Source organism: Drosophila melanogaster, chromosome 2R (assembly GCF_000001215.4).
Source record: "Drosophila melanogaster chromosome 2R".
Lineage (NCBI taxonomy): Eukaryota > Metazoa > Arthropoda > Insecta > Diptera > Drosophilidae > Drosophila > Drosophila melanogaster.
The window spans coordinates 10863002-10886686 of NT_033778.4; the positions used below are offsets into that span (position 1 = coordinate 10863002).

General features: G+C 43.5%; 7 protein-coding genes and 1 non-coding gene across 14 annotated transcripts in view, besides 1 other annotated feature; 5 read left to right on the forward strand and 3 right to left on the reverse strand.

The window, feature by feature from the left end:
* The window catches only part of CG30015 (uncharacterized protein), a 35670-nt gene extending 23900 nt beyond the window's left edge, over positions 1-11770 (reverse strand). For 2 of the 4 annotated variants that reach the window (NM_136777.4, NM_001103792.3), the window contains exon 1: positions 10853-11770. The gene's annotated coding sequence lies outside the window, so the exon portion shown is untranslated. The remainder of the gene's footprint in view (positions 1-10852) is intronic. The other 2 variants (NM_001259330.2, NM_165802.3) reach the window with 2 other exon arrangements.
* A 120-nt stretch (positions 11771-11890) lies between these two features.
* Positions 11891-12391, reverse strand: CG30016 (uncharacterized protein). Its single transcript, NM_165804.2, has 2 exons — positions 12338-12391; positions 11891-12282 (listed from the first exon to the last, which is right to left on the reverse strand). Exons 1-2 carry the CDS (start codon positions 12368-12370, stop codon positions 11974-11976), a joined length of 342 nt encoding a protein of 113 aa, NP_724982.1. The 5' UTR covers positions 12371-12391; the 3' UTR covers positions 11891-11973.
* Positions 12392-12684: 293 nt separating this feature from the next.
* Positions 12685-12722: a mobile genetic element.
* A 24-nt stretch (positions 12723-12746) lies between these two features.
* Positions 12747-14295, forward strand: nclb (no child left behind). Its single transcript, NM_136779.4, has one exon. The coding sequence runs from the start codon at positions 12836-12838 to the stop codon at positions 14213-14215; it is 1380 nt and encodes a 459-aa protein (NP_610623.1). The 5' UTR covers positions 12747-12835; the 3' UTR covers positions 14216-14295.
* A 15-nt stretch (positions 14296-14310) lies between these two features.
* On the reverse strand, positions 14311-16672 carry Taf5 (TBP-associated factor 5). Its single transcript, NM_057609.6, has one exon. It carries the CDS (start codon positions 16602-16604, stop codon positions 14490-14492), a length of 2115 nt encoding a protein of 704 aa, NP_476957.1. The 5' UTR covers positions 16605-16672; the 3' UTR covers positions 14311-14489.
* Positions 16673-16972: 300 nt separating this feature from the next.
* Pex6 (Peroxin 6) lies at positions 16973-20201 on the forward strand. Of its 2 annotated transcripts, NM_001169643.2 has the most exons (5): positions 16973-17032; positions 17136-17268; positions 17327-17839; positions 17903-18658; positions 18711-20201. In NM_001169643.2, the coding sequence occupies exons 2-5, from the start codon at positions 17248-17250 to the stop codon at positions 20112-20114; spliced, it is 2694 nt and encodes an 897-aa protein (NP_001163114.1). In that variant the 5' UTR covers positions 16973-17032; positions 17136-17247; the 3' UTR covers positions 20115-20201. The 2 variants fall into 2 exon arrangements, with proteins under 2 accessions (NP_001163114.1, NP_001027403.2); NM_001032232.3 differs by lacking the exon at positions 17136-17268.
* A 344-nt stretch (positions 20202-20545) lies between these two features.
* On the forward strand, positions 20546-21935 carry Hao (Hydroxyacid oxidase). The gene is made up of 2 exons (NM_001032230.3): positions 20546-21034; positions 21103-21935. Exons 1-2 carry the CDS (start codon positions 20631-20633, stop codon positions 21797-21799), a joined length of 1101 nt encoding a protein of 366 aa, NP_001027401.1. The 5' UTR covers positions 20546-20630; the 3' UTR covers positions 21800-21935.
* Positions 21936-22017: 82 nt separating this feature from the next.
* Positions 22018-23374, forward strand: CG18004 (uncharacterized protein). Of its 3 annotated transcripts, NM_165808.2 has the most exons (4): positions 22018-22246; positions 22321-22531; positions 22589-23151; positions 23210-23374. In NM_165808.2, exons 1-4 carry the CDS (start codon positions 22242-22244, stop codon positions 23304-23306), a joined length of 876 nt encoding a protein of 291 aa, NP_724986.2. In that variant the 5' UTR covers positions 22018-22241; the 3' UTR covers positions 23307-23374. The 3 variants fall into 3 exon arrangements, with proteins under 3 accessions (NP_724986.2, NP_610625.1, NP_724985.2); NM_136781.2 differs by having other exon boundaries at positions 22216-22531; NM_165807.3 differs by having other exon boundaries at positions 22216-22531; positions 22607-23151.
* Positions 22532-22588, forward strand: mir-1008 (mir-1008 stem loop). The gene has a single exon (NR_048087.1). It is a non-coding gene; the product is annotated as a mir-1008 precursor RNA (primary transcript).
* Positions 23375-23685: the final 311 nt, after the last annotated feature.

The following is a 23685-nucleotide window of genomic DNA, read 5'->3' on the forward strand; positions in this document are numbered from 1 at the left end:
TTTTCGAGGGTGAAGTGATGCAATCCAAGGTTGGTTCAGCTGCTTCCGAGGGACACATGTGTGGGGCATCTGTATCCATGCCCAAGAACTGTCTGTAAGCTATTTATGAACCCATCAAGTTCATGTTCATCGAAAACGAGCAATGATCTATAGTCAATACACATGTCTATGAGTTCAAAGAAAAAACACAACACCTTAAAGTTAACCATAATTGTCAGAGCGATTTGTTAAACAATATATTTTTAATGTTACCTAAAGAAATAAAATCAATTTGCCATTTAATGATTTGGCTAGATTGCCAGCCTTTAGATAATAGTGCATAAAAATCGATTCTATTCCAAAACTTTTTTCACTGTGCATTGGAAAAGTCTCCAGCATTAGAATCAATCAACACATTGGACGGTCATTGACCCACAAAGGGAACACGAACCCCCGGCAGAATCTGCCATCCGTCTCCTGGATTTCCCAGCCCCATTAGCCGATGATAGCGGCGAAAGTCGGGCGTAAATCTTGATTATCCCCCGGCACTACAATGCCACAATGGCTGAGAACTGGAGACCCAAACAGGCGCATTACGTAAGGCCTGAATACCCGAAACAGACTTCATTTTGTCACGTTTTTTTTTGCCAAGCCCGTGGCCAAAGGAATTTGCACATTGGGCTAGGCCCAATCCCTTCGAAAAAACCCTGCGCCACCCCTTACGCCCAACCTAACCCCTTTGAATTTGCATATCCATATCGCATATCATGCGGTGTATTGAAAGCCGGTGCCCCATTATAAGTATATGAGGCCATCCAACCCAACCACCTCCTCCTTTTTGCACCCAACTGATGTGTGCGTGTTCTCAGCTGATTTGCATAGAAATGGGCCTGCAAAAATGTCGATAGGCGGGAGAAGTCAACGAGGGAGGGGATAGGTCAGTCCTTTGTGAGAAAGTAAACTAAGCCTGCAATTAAATAAGGCCAAAATAATTGAGTTCCCTTTAAGTATTTTATAAGATTCTTAAATCCAGTTGAAGCGGTCACAATTTAAATTGTATTCCAAAATGCAAATTATGAAATAGGTTAAACTCTATAAAGGTACTCTGTTGATTACTTTGTGTAAAAAGGGAGATTGGAATCGTGATGCACATTACCATTTGCGATGCAATCTTCAAGATGCTTTTCACGGCTGCTAGTGAAACTCTAGCGAGCAATATCATCATCATCAATCGCCGAATAAGCATGTGTATACAAAAAAACATTATCTGATTTCTACGCATCTTCTCCACGTACGATACCATACCATATACCATTTGAGATCGAGCACTCGAACGACTGCCCACTGCACAGGGCTTTTATTCGATGAGTGTTTTATGCAAATGGCGATCGTATTCCGGATTTCGTGTTTCTGATTCCGGGTACTGGCCCAGTGGGCTAGAACGAGCCGTAAACTTTCACTGCCCGCTGAAAATGTGTAGGCCCTGGGTTATCTAATTGGATTGTTTTGGGGCTGGCGGAGATTAATTGCAGGGGAGATCTCTTCGAGGGTCTCTTCGAAGATGAGGAGCACTCACAGTGGAACCATAACAATGATGAAAAGTAAAAGTTTCGGTTTCGGCCATCGAACAATGCATCGCATCAAATGATGAATCCATGAATAAATTATTCCGAATCGTAGATTCTAAACCCGTTTTGGTCAGCTTTTATCGAGGTCTCTTGCCATTAATTTTACCCATTCAAAACCTAATTGAATTTCGTTTGTCATTTGTTTTGTTTTCTCTAAATTAGTTTGGCTTGTGGCGGGAGAACAAAATGCGTAGATCCATATGTATATGTGTAAACATTTTGAGAATGCAAAATTATAAGTTTTTATGACTCATCAGGGCAAATAAAAATAAAAATAAACCAAAATACGAGTGTGAGGAAAAAACTTTGCTTTTTATTTCCACCAAATAATTAATAATAATATATATAATAAGTAAACGAAAGACATAATTATCTGCTGTGCGGTATGCAAACCATTATATATTATAATAATTACATATCCTTTTCCAACACTTGGTTATTCATATGAGAATAAATATATGCAAAGATTATACTAAGAAGTGCTTAATATTATACATCTGAGAGTAGGAGCTATTATAGATTATCATCTCAGAAGATGTATTTGATTTTCCTCAGAAAAGTGTCCAGTTTTTTCCGAACTGCTTATTCTGGGATGTTATGGCTCACTTTCTCTCTTTCGATTTTCCGCCTGGCAATTGCCGCAAATAGGTCAGTTCAGATGGAGGTTGCTGAACTCTCTCGCCCGCCGGCCAAATGTATTTATGGAAAATTTGTCACATAACTTTGTGGGCCAAGAAATGACGACAGCGATTGCGAATTCAGCGAAGACAGAATTTGCCCAAAGTCTGGAGTAATGCAAAACTTCAATGCCATACGGCTCGTAAGTGGAATGGTAATAAAAGTAAAACCGAAAACCCGAACAAGAAACTGAACACTGAAAACTGGAAAACCACAAGACCACATCAAGCCAGAGGCGAAAAAATACAAACAAAAAAACAGCCACAAGCAAAGTTTTCAATATCACATCACTTGGATGCTAAGAACCCACACTTTGTTTAAATAACTCAAACGATTTTAGTACTTTGCAGCACTGAATAGAAACAACTTTTTGATAGAATCATGGTTTTTTTCCTTGGAAACTCGGAGTCATCATCAATGTGGCATAAAAATTAACATTTTCTTCGTTGCCACCACTCAATTTCTAATGTTTCAGTGAAGTCTATCCCTTTTCTTTTCCCTCGCTTCGTTGGGTTTTTGGTCCGTTTTTTTTTTTTCAAAACAAGAACTTGCCACTTCAGCGGGGGTCCCTCATAAATAGTTAAAGAGTTGTGTTGTTCAATAAAGCAGCTTTGCCACTCCAATCTTTTCCCCCTTGCCGCCGAAAGATCATCCATGGCCAGATTCTTCACTCCATTCTGTTTTCTCCCCTTAACTTAACTCGAAAACTCGTTTCTGTTAATTGTTGCGTTAATTTATATTCTGAAAACAGTGGAAAAAAAAAGTAACAAGAAGTACGTACTCTCTCCTTGTCTCGCCCTCCACACCTCTTACTCACTCACTCACTCTTGCCACACTTAATATGCTCTAATTGTGCTGAAAATATGATCTTGGGTTGATTTCAAACTTGGTTAAGCGGGCAGGCATAAATTGTTAATAAAACATAATTTATGGCATGTGGTTAAATAAGGCATAATATATATGTCTCTAATATCTGAATCTCTATGGTGACTCACTTAGCACAAAAGTCATTCCGACTTTTAATTGACTGCTGATACGTCATTTCCAGATCACCATTTGTCCATTTATGGCTTTAATTTGGCAAACTTGGCAAAAGTAATATAATTTCCCATCTACAACAACTGAACTGTTCGAACTACCCACGACCTGGGGGCCACTTACTCATGGTTTAGCTGCCCGTTAGTCACTCACCTAAGCCGCACATTAAGATTGCAGCGGGCTGGGAACAAAGAAAAATCTCGAGATCCCCCCGCTTGGGGGAATGATCCATAGGCGATCAGACCCGATGAGCCGTTAAATAGAATATCGTAAACCTCAAACCCGAATGATCGGCAATGAAACGAGTACGGACCAGCTTTGGAAATCGACCTCGCCCCTTGGTCGTCTTCCCAAGCCCCTCCACTTCGATCATATCGAGTATAAGTCAATGGGGCATAAACATGAATAGCGGAAACCGAAACAAAACTAAAGTGTAATGTTCATATGGTTAATAAGATGGATTCCCCCTTTCGGCGAAAGAACCTGTTGTTAAATCGAATATTATAAAGTACACTTTCATGCTGGAAACATAAGTATATTATTTCGTATATTTATGAACCCTTTCTTTCATTCATAAACTCACCAGCTATAAGTTACTACGAATAGAAAAATTTGAAATTTAGAAAAACCTTTATCATAAGTACTCTTAGTCAAAGCAATAACAAACAATTTAAGTGTATGATTAATGCAATCTGAATATTTCGAAATGTTTTTTTTTTTTTTGAGTGCTCCGGCTATTATACACTAAAATGTTCGATGTGTTTGGCTTTTTTGTGGGCTAGTGAAAATTGGAAAACCAGAGGCGAAAGGGAAAATTGCGGGGGCGATAAATACTTGGCTAAGTCTAAACGCTCGAGTAATTCGCAAGCACGCTGAAAATGAAATTCAATTGCGAAATTAAATTTCATTGAATTTAATTGCCGGCATGATCGGATCGGATCAAACAAACAAATCGAACGCTCTAATCAAAGCCAACGGAGCATGAAATCCGCCAAGTGACTTCTGAACATTCCTCCGTTGAATGGAGGGAGATTGAATCTGGTTTCATTTGAGTGTGTCTCGAATCCCTGGGTGTGGTCCGGATGCAGTTCGCGATAAGGTTGGAGATCGTGTATTCTCGTACTACCCATAAACATATATCTGTCCGTGCTTTATCTGGAGACTGGAGAGCTCATTTCTTCTATTAAGTGAAACATTTCCTTTAACATCCCCAACTGATAAATGGACAAAAGGGAAAGTAAATAAATAACAAGATGAATATTTATTAGTCAAACGATTAAGCTCTGCTTTCGTTGCAGCTCTGCTCGAGAAGACGGAAATCTATTAATATTTTATCGTTTCTAATTTATTAACCTTTTAAAGATGAATAGGTCATCAATGTAAAGATCCAAACAAAGAATTGATACTAATGAAATAGTTAAATCTTTAGTAAATAAACTAAAGGTTAAGCATAATTCAAGGTCGGTGTAATTTCTGCACAACTTTTACTGCGCCAAGTTCGTAAGTCGTTAGGCTTTTCTTCACGATATATGTATATGTACATATGTACGACCTTACCAAAGAGACAAACCACCCATCTGCTACCTAAAAACTTAATAGCAATGACCCAAAAAGTAAACCAAAAAAAGTGCTTAAAAATAAGTACGCTAATAGCGCGCAAATTATACAAGAAACGCATCAAAAAGATTGGCCAACATTAATGCCTAATCGTTTTAACCTCTTGTGAGTATAAAAAGCAAAGTTACTAACATAGGCAACCAGTCTCTTCGTCAAACTTTGTTTATAAACGAAGTTTATAATTCCCGGACACTAAGCCGGACATGATCTTGGCGAAGAAGTCGGCTTTGGTGTGCAAAAGATTAGTTTTTTTTTCTCATTTTTTCCGCTCTTTGGCCCAACGAAAGTTGTATGCCAGCTCTGACAATTTTTCAGCATTAACCCAAATAAAATTAAAGCAGCCAAAATAAAAATATAAGATATACTGGCCAAAACAAAGCGCGAGGAGAATAGAGGTCGAATGTGTGCCATTGTGTCGATTGAATATTTGATGCCCCGAAGAAGAGGCCTTCTAATTATGCAGAACGAAGAACCGCTACAAGAAAGCAAACAACGCCCCCTCTTCTGAGCGATTCTTTTTGAGCAAAATAAAAATTCTACTTAAAAAAAAGAACAAAAATATATTATATAATATAATAAATTAAAAGAATAGAATAGCAGCTTGACAGAGTCAAACGTTAAGCAAGCAAAATGTTATGACTAATGCACCTGCATCGAAAGTTTTTAAAAACAACTAATAATTACAATACATTTTGTTTGGATATTTTGGACTATGCAGTTAGACTTTGTTTTCAATTGTTATGAAAGGTATTTGTTATTTTTCTGAGTGCTTTTTTAAAGGTATCAAAAACCTGTTGCTCTGTAACTGAAAAGAGCTTCTGCGTAGCTGTCGATTGTAAAGTGAGTTACAAGTTGTTGTTCTCGTTATTTTGTAATTCGACATGCAAAGCACGTGCAATTGTCTCGATTCGAGCGAGCCCCTCCCACCGCCCCTTTTCCTTGGATGACGTAGAATATAGAATGCGACTGGTGTTGTTACTCAGTCTACAGAATATACTTTTGCATATATGTACATCTTGTTTGCCACCGTGAAGGTCTTCTTCGCGGTACTGCCTCGTCATCGTTCTGGTTTGGGCATTAGGCTATTGTCTGGGTCTGTAACAGTGACTGCGAGAAGTATCTACCATCAAGCAGCAACAACAATTTGTATGTGTGTCATTGTGGCAATTGATTTGAGTCGCGTGCATGCAACCTGATAAACCATCGTGAATGGTGTGAATATGGAATGGCTTATAGCCATATAGACAAACTCGTGTATTTCGCCTTTTATGCTTTGTTACTGTTACGTGGCTTGTGCCCAGAATGGCTAATGAGCTGGCCAAAACGGGCATAAGTGCTTGCTAATAATAGCAGTTTATTGCAGGGCTCAACCGAAGTGTTCTCATTGAGTGCTGAATACAAATGCGGTAAGGGATAATACAATATAATATAATATGAGTTAAAATATACAAAGAACTTTACAAACAAGAGATTCCCTTACGAGTTAACGTTAAAGCGAAAACTATACAGTCATAAATATCAAATGATTTATACAATAAAGTATGTTTTATTTACAGACGAAAATATGTTGTCTAATATCTTAGAAAAATAAACAACTTAGTAATCCTATTCTAGCTTCAAAAATAATTCCTTGACTTCCCATCGCATTCATTTGCAAAGTAATTGATACAGTGACATATTCCTATGCCCCCACCCCTTTTTAATTCACTTAATTAATTGGCAACACATGCTCACGAGTGTAGTATTTTCCCTGTTTTTCATACACTTGTCTACAGAAATATGTATGCTTGTATGTGTGTACCTCCCCCGTTGAATCCCATTAACAATGCTTTTAATTAGCCCATTACAGCCGTTCCCCAATCCACAAAAAATTGGCAAAGACAAAGAGACAGAAGCTAACTGTTTTGCACAACGCAATTCGGATTAATTAAACCTTATAGAATGGGTGACGATGAGTGCACCACACCCTGAAATGTGGAAATGTCAGGCAGTTAAATCACTAGATGCTGCAGCTAAATTTCGTCGAAAGCAATACTATTCCATTTGAGTAGCGCCACTTGACTGACTCACTAAACTTGTATTTATATTAAGAATGCTTATGCTCATGGCGCAAAACATTAAACTTATTAATTAACACTTGGCTGATATCTTGGAGGAACATCTTTGAGTCGTTTCTCAACTGGCTTTGTTTTGGAAACGGCTTTTACCACTTTTTCGCTCGTCCGAGCATTATTGTTTCTCTTTTGTGATTAATGGGTGCGTTACCATTGGGATTTAGTGCGCGACTGAGTTCGGCTAATACCATCTCTCTCCCCCCCCCCCCCCCAACCGCCTTGCAAAACCAGCAAAGTCCCCCCATTAGCCTCACCCATGTAGCATCTCTCATGCCTTTTCAATTACACTCCCCTTCTGTGTTTGAATTTTGCGCCACATTTTTAATGCCGAAACCATAAAAGTGCTCATGTGTGTGCAGAAATAAAAAAATATAAAAAATTGGCTAAAATAAAAGCCAGCTTGGAAGACTGAATGCTTGTTAGCAGCAGCAGCAGCTACCGAACTATAAAGTGCACAGAAAAAGAAGAAACAAACCGAAAAGAGCGGCTACAAAAAGTCTGAAATTAGTTTTGATTTTTTTTTTTTTTAAACTCACTTTGCCATGGCGGAATGTCTTAGTCACGCCACCTGCTGCAATCCACTTGGATTTTTTGGGCATAAAGTAGGTAAGGGAAGGTAAGGAAGGTACTAAGCGCACTCCAAATCTGTTTGGTAAACATTGTAGACGAAGCGTGTGGAATTAAAGCCAAACACGATAATTGTGCCGAGACTCTTGGCCAGAGATTGTCAAGGTCGTGCATCTTACGCGAGTAAATCAAGGAAAATGTGAGCAGGTTAAAGAAAATTTCTACCTACTAAAAACAATATTAATGCATCTCCAAATATTAGTTTCTTCCTACAGGATGGTAGATGGTTTTGGAAATGTATCTTTTTATGTAACCTGCTCTTTGGTGTCAGATCATTTTGTAGCTCAATTAAAAAGACGCAGTACGACTTCGGCCTCGAAGTGTATATCATAATGCATGCTTATCGGAAACTACACATTGAACACATTTAGAGTGGCCCCATGCATAGCCGGGAAATGAAGCGAAGGGGCGACGAACAAAGCGAAGAGGAAAAGATACGGATGGCAGGGGATACATGCATATGTATGTAGGTATATACATATGAACAAGCCCCCATTCCCTGCAAGTAATATGAGACATTGCTAAGGGCACATGAAACAAAATAATCAAAACCTTCGCCGGATAAACGCTTGAGTGCAGGTCAGAAAGGAAGAAGGACCCCGCAGACCTCGATGTCCTCGGTAAACACTTTACGGCGTCTACTCGAAATGTATCTCATGGATGCGAAAGCCCGGCCCGGCACGGCCCGGCCCGGCGTTGCTGACTCATTTTCCTTGAGTTCCGAACAGGTTGGCCGACTCACACTTCCACACACATCCGCACCCCTGCAATCCGGACTCAAACAGTCGCACTCAGATACAAATGCAAATGCCCACACAACTGCGCAAACATTGCGAAAAACATCTACTTGGGGTTCGGGAACAACAACTACGCGCAAGCGGAATGAAATGCCCTGAAATTGCATGGAAATTAACAAAACAAAATGCAATGAAATAAAACTAAAAGGTGAGGCTAGACGTGCACATTCGCCATGGCGATACCTTTCAATTGAACTGCTGAGCGCGGAGAATTGTGATTTTGAGATTCAACATTTTGTTATTATAGAAACTATAGAAACTAAAGCAAGGGCAGGTGATATTCGATAATTCGAGATGGTAAAGGTTAGTTATATGCATCACAACCATTTTTTAATCTTGAAGGTTAAGTATCTAAAATACATTTGAATCTCTACTGCATTTCGAAAAGCATATTAAACACTGTTTCTGAATAAGTAAGACGAATGAACGAATTATTCTAAGCTCCCAGTTGAAACAGTGTTAGCCCCACGCAATTGCCCATTGGTATTCAAGGCTAAATGTAATTGGTGGGAAACTGCATTGAATAGTTCGCACATTCAGCATTGTTCTCACAACTGCAAGTGCGAATATACCCGCATGGAACATTCGTATAAGTCGCTGGGTATGTGCACAACTTAAAGGCGAACTAAGAAACACAAGACGACGACAAAATTTACTTTAGACCAAGCTCAAGCTCAAGTCGCAGCTCCAACTCCGGTGCTCGAGTGAACAACTCGATGCAATCGGCCAGCGAATTCGAACGAAAGGTACTTGAAAAAGTGCATGCGGGTTCATTTCCTGTTTGCTCTTGCCATTTTAGCTACACGGCGGCAAATAATGGGTATTATTCACAGAATTTGTACGAAGCAGATAGTTATTTGAAAGAAAGATAAGGATAACTTTGATTATGGACGAAGATTTGTAAGTTATGTAATTGGTTTTCAGCTGAAGTTTTTCTTCAACAGAATATGTTAAGTTCATACATCCCGCAATTATTTATGTAAATCTTATTAAATATTTCTCTAATATGTGACTGAGAACTGCAAATTAGCATTTCATTGCAATATTTGGCATGGATGTTTTTAAAAACTATTTTTTTCTGTGCATCATACAGAGACTTCTTGCCATTTTGCGATGTCAGCTGAACTCGACGACAAACATGCTCAAGCACTGGCGATTTCCCCCCATTTCTACCCCGCCCACTCTGCAGACTTAAAGGTTTTTACATTTATTTTTTACTATTTCGTATTTCGATGTTTTTTTTTCCTGGTGCTGTTGCTTTGTTTTTGCGGCCAACTTTTGCCTTCTTTTCTGCACTTTGGCCGCTTAGCCGCTCTCTAATTTGCCTACGGCGTTTAACGATCATCGCATATTGGGTTTTTGGCTTTACGTCAGTGCAAATTATAACCACGTAGGTTACGATTTTTGACACTTTTCCAGCGACCCGTCTAACGGTATTCGCAGCCATAGTTCAATTTATCTCTGGACTACAGTTATTAATGATTGCTTTTGGTCAGAGCTGCGGGCCAGGAAAGCGTTTATCGTTGGATCGATTATCAATTACATATACACAATTTTTCGGCTGCTTTTTGTCGAAATCATTGGGTCTTGTGATTAATTGACCGTTAGCAAGTTGTCATATTGATTGCGTTTTGATTCGGCGCCGAACTTTCAATTATTAGGTAAACCGAATTGTGCGAAATGTCGCAGAAAAGGTGAGGTAACATTCCTCGGGCTAGACAACTTGGCAATTTAAATATATTTAATATAAACAAAAACAATCGAATTAAAATATAAACTTTACATAAACTGTTTCCCACGTTTCAAAGAACTTGTATGGCGAATGAACAATGAAAGTGTTAATTTTGCTGTTGTAGCTCAACTGGTTCTGGCAACATTTTTGCACAATCAATAAAATTGAATTTAATCTACATTTTAATTTAGCTTCGAATCTAGCTCAAACCGGAGAATGCTTTCATTGTTTCATCATTTTAAAATAATAAAAAACTAATATTAAGCTAACCATGAAACATTTAATCTGTTTAAGATTTGTTTAAAGAAGAACGAGCAAAAGCTTAAAAGTATTAGATTTCATAAATGGCAGATGATTTTTAGTTTATTTAAATTCAATAAATACTTTTTATGATATTTGAACTCAAGTTACAAGTTAATTAATCAATTTTATTTATTAATTATTAATTTTCGCACGGCGTAATATATTTGGGAAAAGATGAAGAAAAGTGAACTTAAACAAGTTGGATTTCATAACTTCAGAATGGTTTCTTAGTGGGGTGAATCTTAAACAACAGGTTTGTTCGCCCAATTGAATAATATTCCAAAACAACAGATTATTCCTAGCTTCCTGATGAGATCACCTAAAGCCACCGCCACTCACCTTTCGGAATTACTTGTGCGATCTTCGCCGGATTCTGGAGGTGCTTCGTACCGCATTCAAATTGGACCAATTGGGGAGAGCAGAGTTACCAACTGGCGTGCTGATCTCGTTAGAATTTAAGCTCGTTTCTTTCCGAGTTTTTCGGGTTTTCAGATGGCAGGCGGAGCGAGACGCGGCCAGGCACTTGGTATGGGTACAGATATAGATGATGGCAGGGGTCTGGGTATAGGTATAGGTATAGGTACTAGGCGGGGGTACTTGTTGCTCACGCGGAGCCCAAAAGCAAAACCTCGGATCTGGACGATGGCCAGAAAATGGAAACGCGATTAGGGGCAGGCGCAAAGGGTATGGGTACACAAAAAAGATGCAGAGCCAGCAGCAGCGCGGAGTATAAAAAAAATAAACGAAAACAATGCCGGAAAAAATCAACATGCACACACTGACACCAAGAATATGTATCTTAAAACTGGTTTAAGATTTGTCGGGGATTTGCTGGCTCGGCCGCATCGAGTGTATGTCTATGGGAGCGCTGTTTGTACTTTCCAATAACAAATCCCACTTCTTGTTTGCCTCTTTTTGAAAACACGCACACATATGTATATTATTATGGAAATATTGTTTCCACTCAGAATCCAACTACGAAACAACTGTTGCACCTCGGTGCAGGATATGAATCAGAAAAGAACTGAAGGACGCAAGCATCCATCACTCACTCACTTTGCAGAGAGCACTTGCCAACGATCTTGCATTTTCAAATATGTTTTTTTTTCGTATACAAATTACCGGCACACGACTCGACCACCGATCGCCGTTTCAAAAACATTCAATTCCAAACACCGACAACGCACCGAACGCACGAACCTCCCGCGACAGGCGCTAAATACAAACTGAGCGGAACCAAACGACACCGAATGCTGGCTAGAGATGGCAAGATACTGCACTGGCGAATAGGGATGGGAGCGTGAGGTTAGTTGATTTCATGACACGGTTACTCATGCACGAACATCGCACGAAGTGTAAAGCGATCCCGAGATGTTACAAATAAACATTTAAAAAACCTTTATTCAAATCAATTACATTTTTGTAAGTTGTGTAACATCCATTATTCGGTTTTAACCGAGCTATGTTCCACGATATGTGGAATACCCAAAGGGATTGAGTAACAAAGGAATGTGATAGTTCTGATTCTCACTGCAATCCACAATCAAGTCAATTGCTGGATAAAGTGTCCTCACATTGCGCTCCGCGTAATAGGCGCCCACGTGAAAGGTCAGCTTATAGATCCCGCCGGGAAATTGACCAGGTTCCAAGAGCAGGCAGCGACCATCCGCATCAGTTTGGGCCGCCCGAAGGGATCTCCATTCCTGAATCTCGTCCAGCCTGGAAACTGTTACTCTCACATTGGCTGCCGCCTTTCCCACCGAAGTATCCTGTAAAAGGTTAACGAAAAATTTTATACATATAAATAAATTGAAACAAAGTTACCAATATGTGGGTAGAAAACTTTCGTGCATCCATCTTGAGGGCAACTTTAAGATTAAAGATCGTAGATATCTCTGGTATCTCAGACGGTAGCAAAAGCTCCAGTTTATGGGACTCTTTATCTTAATCTTTGATTGCATCTTGCATTAACAATGAAAATCACTGATAAGTGGGATATCAAAATAATATGTAAGCCAAAAATCTGTTTGGGGAAATAAATTGGAACGATCATATATATACTTTTTTTTAATGAAGTATTAATTCCAAATAAACGAATAAATTTGCAACAGTTTTTAAAAATATAAAAATCGTTTGATGCCGTATGTTTCAGTATTTGTTTAAAGTATTAGCAAAGACACTAGAATATTCTATTATTCTAGTGTCTTTGGTATTAGTAACAGCGTAATTAATAGGATCTGGTCACACAACCTGCCTTGTTTGAACTGCACGTGTTTATCAATTCGTTTGGTGTATCAAACTAAGTTGAAAAATATAATCATAATGGCTGAGGAAGGACCACCGGAGCCGAGCATTGATTTTGTCCCAGCTCTTTGCTTTGTACCACGCGGCGTGGCTAAGGATCGTCCCGACAAGATCGTGCTGACGCAGGCGGAGCTGGCCAGGATTATCGGTGATACGCAACAGGAATTGGACGAGGAGAGCGACGACGATGCAGAGGAGGGCGAAAATGCCGAGGAAGACCAAAACGACATGGATGTGGACGACCACGCGGATGCCAATAGTGAGAACCGCGATCCGCAGGACGAGTTCCAATTCCAGGAGTATGACAACGAGGCGAATGCTAATGTCACCAGTCTGGCCAACATCGTGGACGCTGGCGAGCAAATCCCCGATGAGGACGAAGACTCCGAGGCCGAGGACGAGGTGATCAAGCCCAGCGACAACCTCATTCTAGTGGGTCACGTTCAAGACGACGCCGCCTCCATGGAGGTGTGGGTTTTCAACCAGGAGGAGGAGGCTCTCTACACCCACCACGACTTTCTGCTGCCAAGCTTTCCTCTGTGCATCGAGTGGATGAATCACGACGCGGGCAGCGAAAAGGCGGGCAACATGTGCGCCATCGGCTGCATGGATCCGATAATCACAGTCTGGGATCTAGACATACAGGACGCTATCGAGCCCACATTTAAGCTGGGTTCCAAAGGCAGCCGGAAGCAGAACAAAGAGCAGTATGGACACAAGGACGCCGTGCTGGATCTCTCTTGGAACACCAACTTTGAGCACATTCTGGCCAGCGGGTCCGTGGACCAAACTGTGATTCTGTGGGACATGGACGAGGGCCAGCCTCATACAACCATTACCGCTTTTGGCAAACAGATTCAGTCGCTGGAATTCCATCCGCAAGAGGCTCAAAGCATTCTTACCGGCTGTGCCGATGGATACGTGCGACTCTTCGATTGCCGCGACGCTGAGGGCGTCAACTCGTCCAGCATTGAGTGGAAAGTTGACGGTGAAGTGGAGAAGGTCCTGTGGCATCCCACACAGACCGACTACTTCATCGTGGGCACCAACGATGGCACCTTGCATTACGCCGACAAACGTTCTCCTGGACAACTGCTGTGGTCCGTAAAGGCCCACAACGAGGAAATCTCCGGTGTGTGCTTCAACAACCAGAAGCCTAATCTGCTGACCTCCACCTCCACGGAGGGCACCCTAAAGGTGTGGAACTTTGATGGCACAGAGGCAAAGCACGTCTACGAGCACGAGTTCAACATGGGTCGCTTGCAGTGCATGCGCCAGTGCCCCGAGGATCCCTACACCCTGGCCTTCGGCGGAGAGAAGCCTCCGCGCTGTGCGATCTTTAACATCAAGAACTCGATAGCCGTGCGCCGAACGTTTGGAATCCCTGATGCAGAGTAGGCAAATCGTACAGCTACGTATTTATCTGTGTATATGCTTTATATGACTTTTAAATAAATATGAATTATATATAAGAACCTTAATGATTGACTTTTATATTAATTAAAATTTATTGATAACTTGCGCATATATGCACTTTACACTTTTATGCTTAAACAACTAATCGACATTTCAGGGGGGATGGGTCACAAACGAAATACAAAACATTAATCCTAAACATTCCGAGCATTCCTTAACACTACATTACGTATACCAAATAAGCTTATCTGTGCTCCTAACTCTTGAATAGACCCACGCACATCAGGAGATTTCGGCGCGTAAAGTGCAGGCTGACAAATGGCGAGTTCTTGCTGGGGAAAGTACGCATGAGGTAGACGTCCTCGTCGTTCTCATCCTGATGGTGCGACACAGTGATGTGATTGCTGATATAGTCTTCGGTAACCTTGTGAAAGTCCCACAGAGTTAGATTGTTATCCAAGCCGGCTGCAGCCAGGACTGTTCCATCGCGACTAAAGGTGATCGTGGTCACAGTGCTAGTGTGCCTCAACAGGGTGGTGACCAGGGATCCGTTCGACAGATCCCAGATGATGATATTGTGATCTACTGAACCCGAGGCCAGATACCGGCCGCAGGCGGAGAAGGCCAGAGAACTCACCGATCCCTTGTGGCCCGTCATCAGGCGTACCGACTGACCGGTCATGTTGTCCCACAGGCGTACCGTGCGATCGCTAGAACCGGTGGCCACATAATTGGAATTGGGATGAAATTGTACACAATCCACGTCCGACAAGTGACCCACGAATACGCGCAACGCTTGATTGGAATCCGTGGCCCACAGACGAGCAGTTTTGTCGTACGAACAAGAAACAAAATAGTAGCCATGCGGCGCAAAGCGAACATCCCACACCGGGTAAACGTGCCCGCGGTAGGTGACTACGCAGGACCAGGTGAGCAGAGACCACAGCCTTATGGTGCTGTCCTCGGAACATGAGAGCAACAGGTTCATCTCGGGGGCAAAGGCACAGCGGTATACGGGTCCGGTGTGACCCATTAAGCTCCTGGTTACCTCACCACTTCGGTCATCCAGCATACGCACATTGATATCCGCCGATTCCTTGTCCAGTTCGCGAAGGGAATCTGCATCCTTCAGCGTACGCAGCTTCGCGGGCGTCAATGACCAAATCCTCACGCTAGAATCGCCAAATCCACAGGCCAACATCGTGGAATCGTCTGAAATCTCGGCACAGGTTACGCCCTGATGGGAATTAAGCACCGTGTAGAAGACGGCAGAGGGCAGTTGATCCTTGCTGAGGGCTAAACGCTTGCTGGCTTCCCTGAGAGCCTTAAGCTTTAGCAACTTGTCCGAATCCTTCAGTTCCGGCAGGGGAATTCTGTCGATGGATGGAGCATTCGGATCCGACTTGGACTTTTTCGACAGCAGGGGATCCTTTTTTGGCTTTTTCTTTTTCGGACGATCCGGGGCATCCGGATCATCGTCCTCCTCCTCTGGTGCCGGCGCTGGAGTGGTCAGAGTCTGAAAGTCCACCTCCTTGAGCAGTCCGTAGTACACCCGCATTTTGTTGTCCTGTCGCTTGGCCTCTCCGAGGTGCGAGCCCGCGGTGGCGACGCACTGCAGCTTGTTGCGCGCCATGCCCTCGTATGTGTCGAAATGCAAGTACTTGGAAACAATATCTGCCACCACTTCCTGCCGGCGATCCTGAATGTGTCGCTTGAACAGAGAGTGCGAGTCCCTGGACATGCGAATGACAAACTTATCCTGCTCCATGGCTACTACGAGGTCATTCTCCAGCAGCTCCTCGGGCTTAGACAGCAAAAGAAGGTTGAAAAGACCCTCTATGTAGTAGCCGTCGAGATCGCATTTGTACTTCTCAATGAATTCTTTGGCCTTCTCCCTTAGTCCACTGGCGAGGATCTTGAAGTAGATCTGCACCAGAATTGGGTACAGAACCATGGACAGCTCATGCTTGTATATGTCCAGGGAGTCCTCAACGAAAGTGCGCAGCTCCTTGTATGCCTGCTCATAGTGCTGAGCATCAAAGCTGTCGTCGTCGATGAACTTGGCCAGTTCCTCTGCAGCATTGGCCTCCGTCACCGCGGACTGTTTATGACCCTGCGCCGGAGATTGGACATGTTTCCGCTCCCGGTTGGCATCGCCAGCTCCCAAAACTGCGCCCAGCACCTGCTGAACATCACTTTCGCTGATTTCCGACAATTCCACACTGCTCACATTCGCCTCTTGGCAGAGCAGCTCCTCAGTGCTCTTCAGCTGGTACTTTTTGATGAGTTTCAGCAGGCACAGCAGCTCACGCTTGTCGTGGGACAATTGAGTACCGTTTCCCCCGTTTATATTGCTCACTTCCAGGCTCATTTTCGCGGAAAATTGAAATATATGGAACTTGTGTACTATTTTGTTATGCGTGGAAAAGTGTGACCAGGTTGGCATCGGTTGAAAACGGCCAAGTGGAGAATGAAATATACTAAAATGCACCAAGTACAGTCAAAATATACAGTAGCCACTAGCGAAGACGGATTCTAAAAATAAATTGTATTAATACATTATAAATTATATCTTTTTGCCAATTTTTGGAATTACTTAAAATATAATGACATATTTCATTCTTTCATTTTACTACAAAATTAATATTTAACTTTTATGCAGGTCAAAGAAATTATTTGAAGATGTGCTTATAAAGGTCTTACTGTGGACAGCTGACTGAATACTTTTAGTATTTTTTGAGCAAATATCTTACCAGAATCAAAACATTCGTAATGAAGAGGAGAGTAATTGTGAAAAAGGTAAAATACAAAGTAACTGGCCAAATAAACAAGCTAATTTTTATAGCAGAGGGTAATAATTTGCTGTGCATTAACAGAATTAACTTGCCATTGCATATTTCAGTGTATTTGTCTGGCGCCTATCCCCCAACTCCTTGAACTTTGACACCGCCTCCTCGAAATTAACCCTTGTACTCGTGCTTTCTGTTGTGTTTAGTCCATATTTATTGTAAAAAATGAATGAAAATGATGATGCGGTAGGTCCATATGTAACATTTAAGCCATATTAGCTAATATCGTGATCAATTCCCGCAGAAAAAAGTCGTCGGCAAGCGGAATTCGGTGTCGTTCGATCAACAAGATCCAGGACAGCCGAGATTTAGCTTCTCTGGGAGAGTACAGGAGCTAGTCGAGGGCTACAATTCGGCCATACAGCTGCTGGCGCCCAAGTGGCCCTGGTTCCTCTACCCCGGATATCTGACATACGCCGTATACTGGCGTTACGCCAAATATTACAAGGGCAAGTTTCTGCTGACCCCCATTCCGAACCGCCTCTACGATCTGCTGATCAAGAACGAGCAGATTAAGTCGGAGCACCTGGTGTTCGCCAGTCAGGAGGTGTACGAAAACTATGCGGAATCGCCGGACGTCAACTTTGTCAACTTGGTTATCCGCGGCAGGAGGGTAAGAATCGGTAAGCCGCTAGCTTCAGACGAAGGAAATATGACCCAAACGGTTATCAAGCAAATGCTCCAGGAGGCGCCGCATACGATTGTGGCCCAGATCTTGCCGGCTGCACAGTGCCAACCCAATTGTCTGTACGTTCAGGTGGGTATCTAGTTCTAAATAAATGGAATATTTTCTATAATTCTACATCGTGTAAAATTTCAGGAGAACTTCTACGGCAACATATTGGATCGCTTTCAAATCCGCTCCAACTGCTGGGTGCAGGTAGAGCATTTTGCCGATGAGCAGACAATACCTGGAATAGCAACCAAAGCACATGTGTACTTAGTCGCAGATCCCCATGAACTTCCCGCCGAACTGACAGAGGTCATCCTGAGCAACTATTTCAATACACCTCGACTCATGCATCGTGGACATACCTACCGCATCGAGGTGAACGCAGAGTTGGTGGGCACTGCGACTTATGCCCACTATTACCTGATATTCGCTCACCTACGCCACGTCCACCTAAAGTGTATTCACCTGGAGACAAAGGGCAGCGAGTTCGAGCTGCAAGCGATTGTTGCCAAAAACTTTAGCAACCTTGTTCAAGTGCCTGCATCTCACAGTTTCCTGCCTCGTCAAGTGCTTGACAGCATGGCCATCGTTGAGAACTATCCAAGTGGACTTCGAAAGCCCTATAAGCTGTTGCGCTCCTCAGTAGATGCTTTCCTGCCAAAAAAGTCCGCCTGCCTGTCGTCAAAGCACATATTTCCTGTGTTCCTCCTGCAAGGCGAGCGAGGATCGGGCAAATCAAAGCTTGTGAGCGCCGTAGCCCAAGAGTTGGGGATGCATATTTACGGAGCAGATTGCGCAGAGATCGTTTCGCAAGTTCCCTCCCACACGGAGATGAAGCTAAAAGCCGTATTTGCCAAGAGCCAAGTTTGTGAACCGCTTATGATTTGCTTCCATAACTTCGAGGTACGTGGGCTTTGAGTAAATGTGCAGAGGTTATTACAATTCATATTTTCAGATTTTTGGCATAGACAACGAGGGTAACGAGGATCTGCGTCTGCTTTCCGCCTTCCACGTGCAGGTCCAGGAACTCTTCAACAGGGACCGCAAGCATCCGATTGTAGTGGTGGCTTTGACCAGTGACAGACACCTTAAACCCATGATCCAAGGACTTTTCTTGGAGATCATAAACATTGACATGCCCAGCAAGGAGGAGCGATTCGAGATTCTTCGCTGGATGCACGTGCGCGAGACTTTCAACGATATTATCTACAATCAGAAGGCTATTGAGCAATTACCCTTGTTCTCGCGGGAAAATCAGTCGCAATTCATGCCACGCATTTCTCCCAGCTGGAGGGAAACCCTCAATGTCCTTCAGGATGTGGCTGCAAAGTCACAGGGCTTTCTGCTCGGCGACCTTCAGTTGCTGTACGACAACGCGGTTCGCATGAAGATTCGCAATAGGTTGGGTAGGACCACCCTGGATATGTCTCACTTCGCCAAGAACCTCACTGACATGCAGAGCTCTTTCGCGGACAGTTTGGGTGCGCCCAAGGTGCCGAAGGTTTATTGGTCGGACATTGGTGGTCTAGCCAAGCTAAAAGATGAGATCCAGAGCAGCATTGGTCTGCCGCTTAAGCATGTTCACCTCATGGGCAAGAATCTAAGAAGATCGGGAATCCTGCTCTACGGTCCCCCAGGAACAGGCAAAACCCTGGTGGCCAAGGCTGTCGCCACTGAGTGCAACCTGAGTTTTCTTTCCGTTCAAGGTCCAGAGCTACTAAACATGTATGTCGGCCAGAGCGAGCAGAATGTTCGCGAGGTCTTCTCCAGGGCTCGTTCTGCGGCTCCTTGTGTACTCTTCTTGGACGAACTGGATTCCCTGGCTCCCAATCGAGGTGTGGCTGGGGACTCTGGCGGTGTAATGGATAGGGTGGTGTCGCAGCTATTGGCAGAAATGGATGGAATGAGCGATGGCGACACTAGCAAGCCCATATTCATTCTGGCCGCCACCAATCGCCCGGATCTTATTGACCCCGCTCTTTTGCGTCCTGGTCGCTTTGACAAGCTTTTCTACGTGGGACCTTGTTCAACTGCCGAAGACAAGGCAGCCGTTTTGCGTGCCCAAACCCAGCGATTCGCTTTGGACGCCGGTGTGGACATGGAACAGATTGCCGAGCGTTTGAAGAGCGAAATGAGCGGCGCAGATCTGTACTCCATCTGCTCGAATGCATGGCTCTCCGCTGTGAGGCGCACCATAGACGGACACTTGAGTGGAACAATATCAGAGAAGGAACTGGTGCCGGAGAACGTAATTGTGCAGGAGGAAGATTTCACGAAGTCTTTCAACAAGTTTGTGCCCTCGATCAGCGCCAAGGATCTGGAGTATTTCAACAACCTAAAGGCTTCATATAGTGTCTAGAGTATGCGCAGATGGTTAACTAGTTCTAAGAGTTAGTTTTTTACAGACATTTTTCGTTGTTTTTCAATAAACCCGTTGATAGTTCACAATTCCCAGCGAGCTTCCACTCGTTTGAACCACTTAAGGTGGGTGGAGCTCTCGTATGAAATAGGAACCAGCGTGTGGAAGTGCGACTCGAATTACTGTGGAAGACAGCAGGAGGTAGGTGATTCCAATTAACCTTTGCGAAGTGGCTTCTTATCATTTCGGACAATAGCTTCCCCCCATGTCGAGTAGGAAAATTACGTCTTTTGATTTAAATGATCCCTGCGCTGATCTGTACTTCATAATCTCGGGCTGGTGAGGCATCCCTTATCTACAGTGTGTGCTTATCGCGATTCCCCGGTTTATGGATTTCGCCGGACAAAAGCGTTGATGCTGGCACCTAATCTTAGTGGGTTCAGTGCGAGTCTGGGAGGTGCGTCAAGAGGTGTTGTCAAACATTGTATATTTCCATTCTCCTGTTATATAACAGCCATGGCTTTGGTTTGCGTAGAGGACTTTGAAAAGAAGGCCGTTGGGCAACTGGAGAAGAATGCCCTGGACTACTACCGTAGCGGAGCCGGTGAGCAGTTCACCTTGGGACTGAATCGCGAGGCCTTCCGCCGGCTACGCTTGCGACCTCGTTGTTTGAGAGATGTCTCCCGCCTGGACATTAGTACCAAGATCTTCGGCGAGCAGATGCAGTGGCCTCTGGGCATTGCTCCGACGGCTATGCAGAAGATGGCCCATCCGGACGGCGAGGTAGGCAATGCCAGGGCGGCCGGAAAAGCCGGCTCCATCTTTATACTCAGCACACTGTCCACCACTTCGCTGGAGGATTTGGCAGCCGGTGCCCCGGATACCATCAAATGGTTCCAACTGTACATCTACAAGGATCGGTGAGTTGATTATCTTTATGTATGTAAGCAAATACTTCTTTATTAAACACATAACTTCCTAAATACAGTACCATAACGGAAAAGCTGGTACGTCGTGCCGAGAAGGCGAACTTCAAAGCGCTCGTCCTGACCATCGATGCTCCAATCTTTGGACACCGTAGAGCCGATGTGCGCAACAACTTCAGCTTGCCGTCGCACCTGTCATTGGCCAATTTCCAGGGCGTTAAGGCTACTGGAGTGGGTAATGCCGCTATGGGCGCCTCAGGCATTAATGAGTACGTCTCCAGCCAGTTTGATCCAACCATAACCTGGAAGGATATTGCCTGGTTGAAGGGCATCACTCATCTGCCCATTGTGGTCAAGGGAGTGCTGACTGCCGAAGATGCTGTGTTGGCCCAGGAGTTTGGATGCGCCGGACTCATTGTTTCCAACCACGGTGCTCGTCAGATCGATACGGTTCCGGCCTCGATCGAAGCCCTGCCGGAGATCGTAAAGGCCGTGGGAGATAATCTGGTGGTTATGCTGGACGGAGGCATTATGCAGGGCAATGATATCTTCAAGGCTTTGGCTTTGGGAGCCAAGACGGTCTTTGTGGGTCGTCCGGCTGTCTGGGGATTGGCCTACAATGGACAGAAAGGCGTGGAGGAGATGCTGAGTGTGCTGAGAAAGGACTTTGAGACCACCATGGCGCTGATCGGTTGCCAAAATTTGGGAGACATCACGTCGGCAATGGTGGTACATGAGAGTCAATATGCCAAGCTGTAAATCAGGAACGTTTTAGTGTAGATACATAAAACTTATCAAACTTGCTTTCATAAATCCAATAAACATGTCAATAAATAAATATATAATAAATAGATAGATAGATAGATAAATAAACAGATTCCAGCAATTAAAACCTATCATCATTCTTCAGACAAACAATATAATAGGAAGATTATATTTACATGTCAGACTTTTTGGAAATATTCCTATTTTTAAGACACAACTGTTGTGCATATTAGCTTACAGATTATTGTTATGCTCTTTTCAAATCAAAGGTTTTCTTTCACAAGAGATCATTGTTTTAAATTTATATAAATTTCTTAAATGGTGAAACTCAATTTTTAAATTAATGATAACCTAGAACGGTAAATAGTCGTCCGATAACAATGCTTGGGTTGATGATGTGCGAAAAACTGGCAGTTATCGCAATGCTCCCATCTCTATGAGGCATGTACATAAAAGAAAAAATTAACAAAACGCGAATACCATTAAAATACAATGCTAGACGGTTGGTACTGCAGATCCCTGGCCAACCAGGAGGATGGCGCCATAAAGGACGAGCCGCCGAGCGACGACGAGCCCGCACAGCCCGCCAGAGATCGCGTCCCGCCAATTTCCCGCGGAGCAGCGCCCGCTAGCTCATCCTCCGTATCCGCGGGCCTGGGCGCAGGCGAGACTGACTTCAAGGAGCGCTACAAGAACCTCAAGAAGAAGCTGAAGTTCCTCATCTATGTAAATATCTAAAGTTGAACTTGGCCAATGGCAAGTCACAGCTTTTTGTGTTTACAGGAGAACGAGTACTTCCAGGATCTATTGCACACCAACCAGCGGCGTCTGCTGAAAGTTTCCCGGGATCGTACCTTCCTGCTGGACCGTCTGCTGGTGTACGAGAAGCCGGCCAAGGACTCTAGCGACTCGGATGCCACCGACAGCTCCGATTCGGAGCCAGCTTCTACGTCCGGCGTTGCCGGCGGATCGCAAACATCCAAGGACGCCATTCGGCGCAAGCACAAAGACAAGGGGGCACCAGGAATTCCAGGTGTGCCTCCGCACATGCCCACAGTGGGCGCCCCACGAGGTCGAAGACGAAAAATCCTAACCGGAATGTTGCCCGCGAACCATGGAATCCCAGCAATTGCTGCGAAAAAACAACTTACCGCCACGGTGTCACCTTCGCAGCAGCCACCGCAACTACAGACTGCTCCGAAGGATGTGTCGCCCGGCCTCAGCCAAGCGGAGATTGCCCGCCAGCTGCAGGAGCGACGACCGACGCCGTTGGAGCTATTGAGTCCGGAATGCACTTCGGCCACCGTGCCCACAACGATGCTCAGCGATGAAAGCCCCTCTAAGTGGTAATAAGTTGTGCAATTCCCACGTTGCAGCACCAATCTAATAATCGTGTTCTCTTAGTTATCCCAATGAAAGCCTGCAGCATCTGATGGAGGACGACTCTCACTCGCACGAGGTGGCCGCCGAGGAGTGCGTGCCCATGGAGTACACAAGTTAATATTCTTTACTGAGCTAAATATGAAAATACGAAAATAAATTAACTAGATCCAGCTGGATTGATATATTATTTAGTTTGTTTTTAAATAACTTTCTTGGGGCTCCTCTACAAGATTGAAATTTACTAACATGTTTATTCTTTAAATAATCGAAAAGGGCTTACAAGGAAATTAAATGGAAATAAAATCATTGTAAACATTTTAAGCCTTTTTACTCCCGATAAAAAAAAAACAATAAACATATATAACTTTAATTTATAGCTTTAATTTCCCTGATCAGTTGGCAAACTTTAAAAGCTTAAGAAGCGAGTAGTTGAAATAAATTAAAGTTAACTAAAATTCCTACAAATGATTGCAAAAATTAAAATTTTTGTTCGTATC

Coding starts and splice junctions, on each gene's coding strand:
- CG30016 (NM_165804.2), bottom strand. CDS start 12,370: ATGGATGCACGAAAGTTTTCTACCCACATATTG. Junction 12,283..12,337: donor AGTTTTCTACCCACATATTG/GTAACTTTGTTT, acceptor AACCTTTTACAG/GATACTTCGGTGGGAAAGGC.
- nclb (NM_136779.4), top strand. CDS start 12,836: ATGGCTGAGGAAGGACCACCGGAGCCGAGCATTGATTTTGTCCCAGCT.
- Taf5 (NM_057609.6), bottom strand. CDS start 16,604: ATGAGCCTGGAAGTGAGCAATATAAACGGGGGAAACGGTACTCAATTG.
- Pex6 (NM_001032232.3), top strand. CDS start 17,006: ATGAAGAGGAGAGTAATTGTGAAAAAG. Junction 17,033..17,326: donor GGAGAGTAATTGTGAAAAAG/GTAAAATACAAA, acceptor CAATTCCCGCAG/AAAAAAGTCGTCGGCAAGCG. Junction 17,840..17,902: donor CCAATTGTCTGTACGTTCAG/GTGGGTATCTAG, acceptor GTAAAATTTCAG/GAGAACTTCTACGGCAACAT.
- Hao (NM_001032230.3), top strand. CDS start 20,631: ATGGCTTTGGTTTGCGTAGAGGACTTTGAAAAGAAGGCCGTTGGGCAA. Junction 21,035..21,102: donor CTGTACATCTACAAGGATCG/GTGAGTTGATTA, acceptor TCCTAAATACAG/TACCATAACGGAAAAGCTGG.
- CG18004 (NM_136781.2), top strand. CDS start 22,298: ATGCTAGACGGTTGGTACTGCAGATCCCTGGCCAACCAGGAGGATGGC. Junction 22,532..22,588: donor AGCTGAAGTTCCTCATCTAT/GTAAATATCTAA, acceptor TTGTGTTTACAG/GAGAACGAGTACTTCCAGGA. Junction 23,152..23,209: donor GATGAAAGCCCCTCTAAGTG/GTAATAAGTTGT, acceptor GTGTTCTCTTAG/TTATCCCAATGAAAGCCTGC.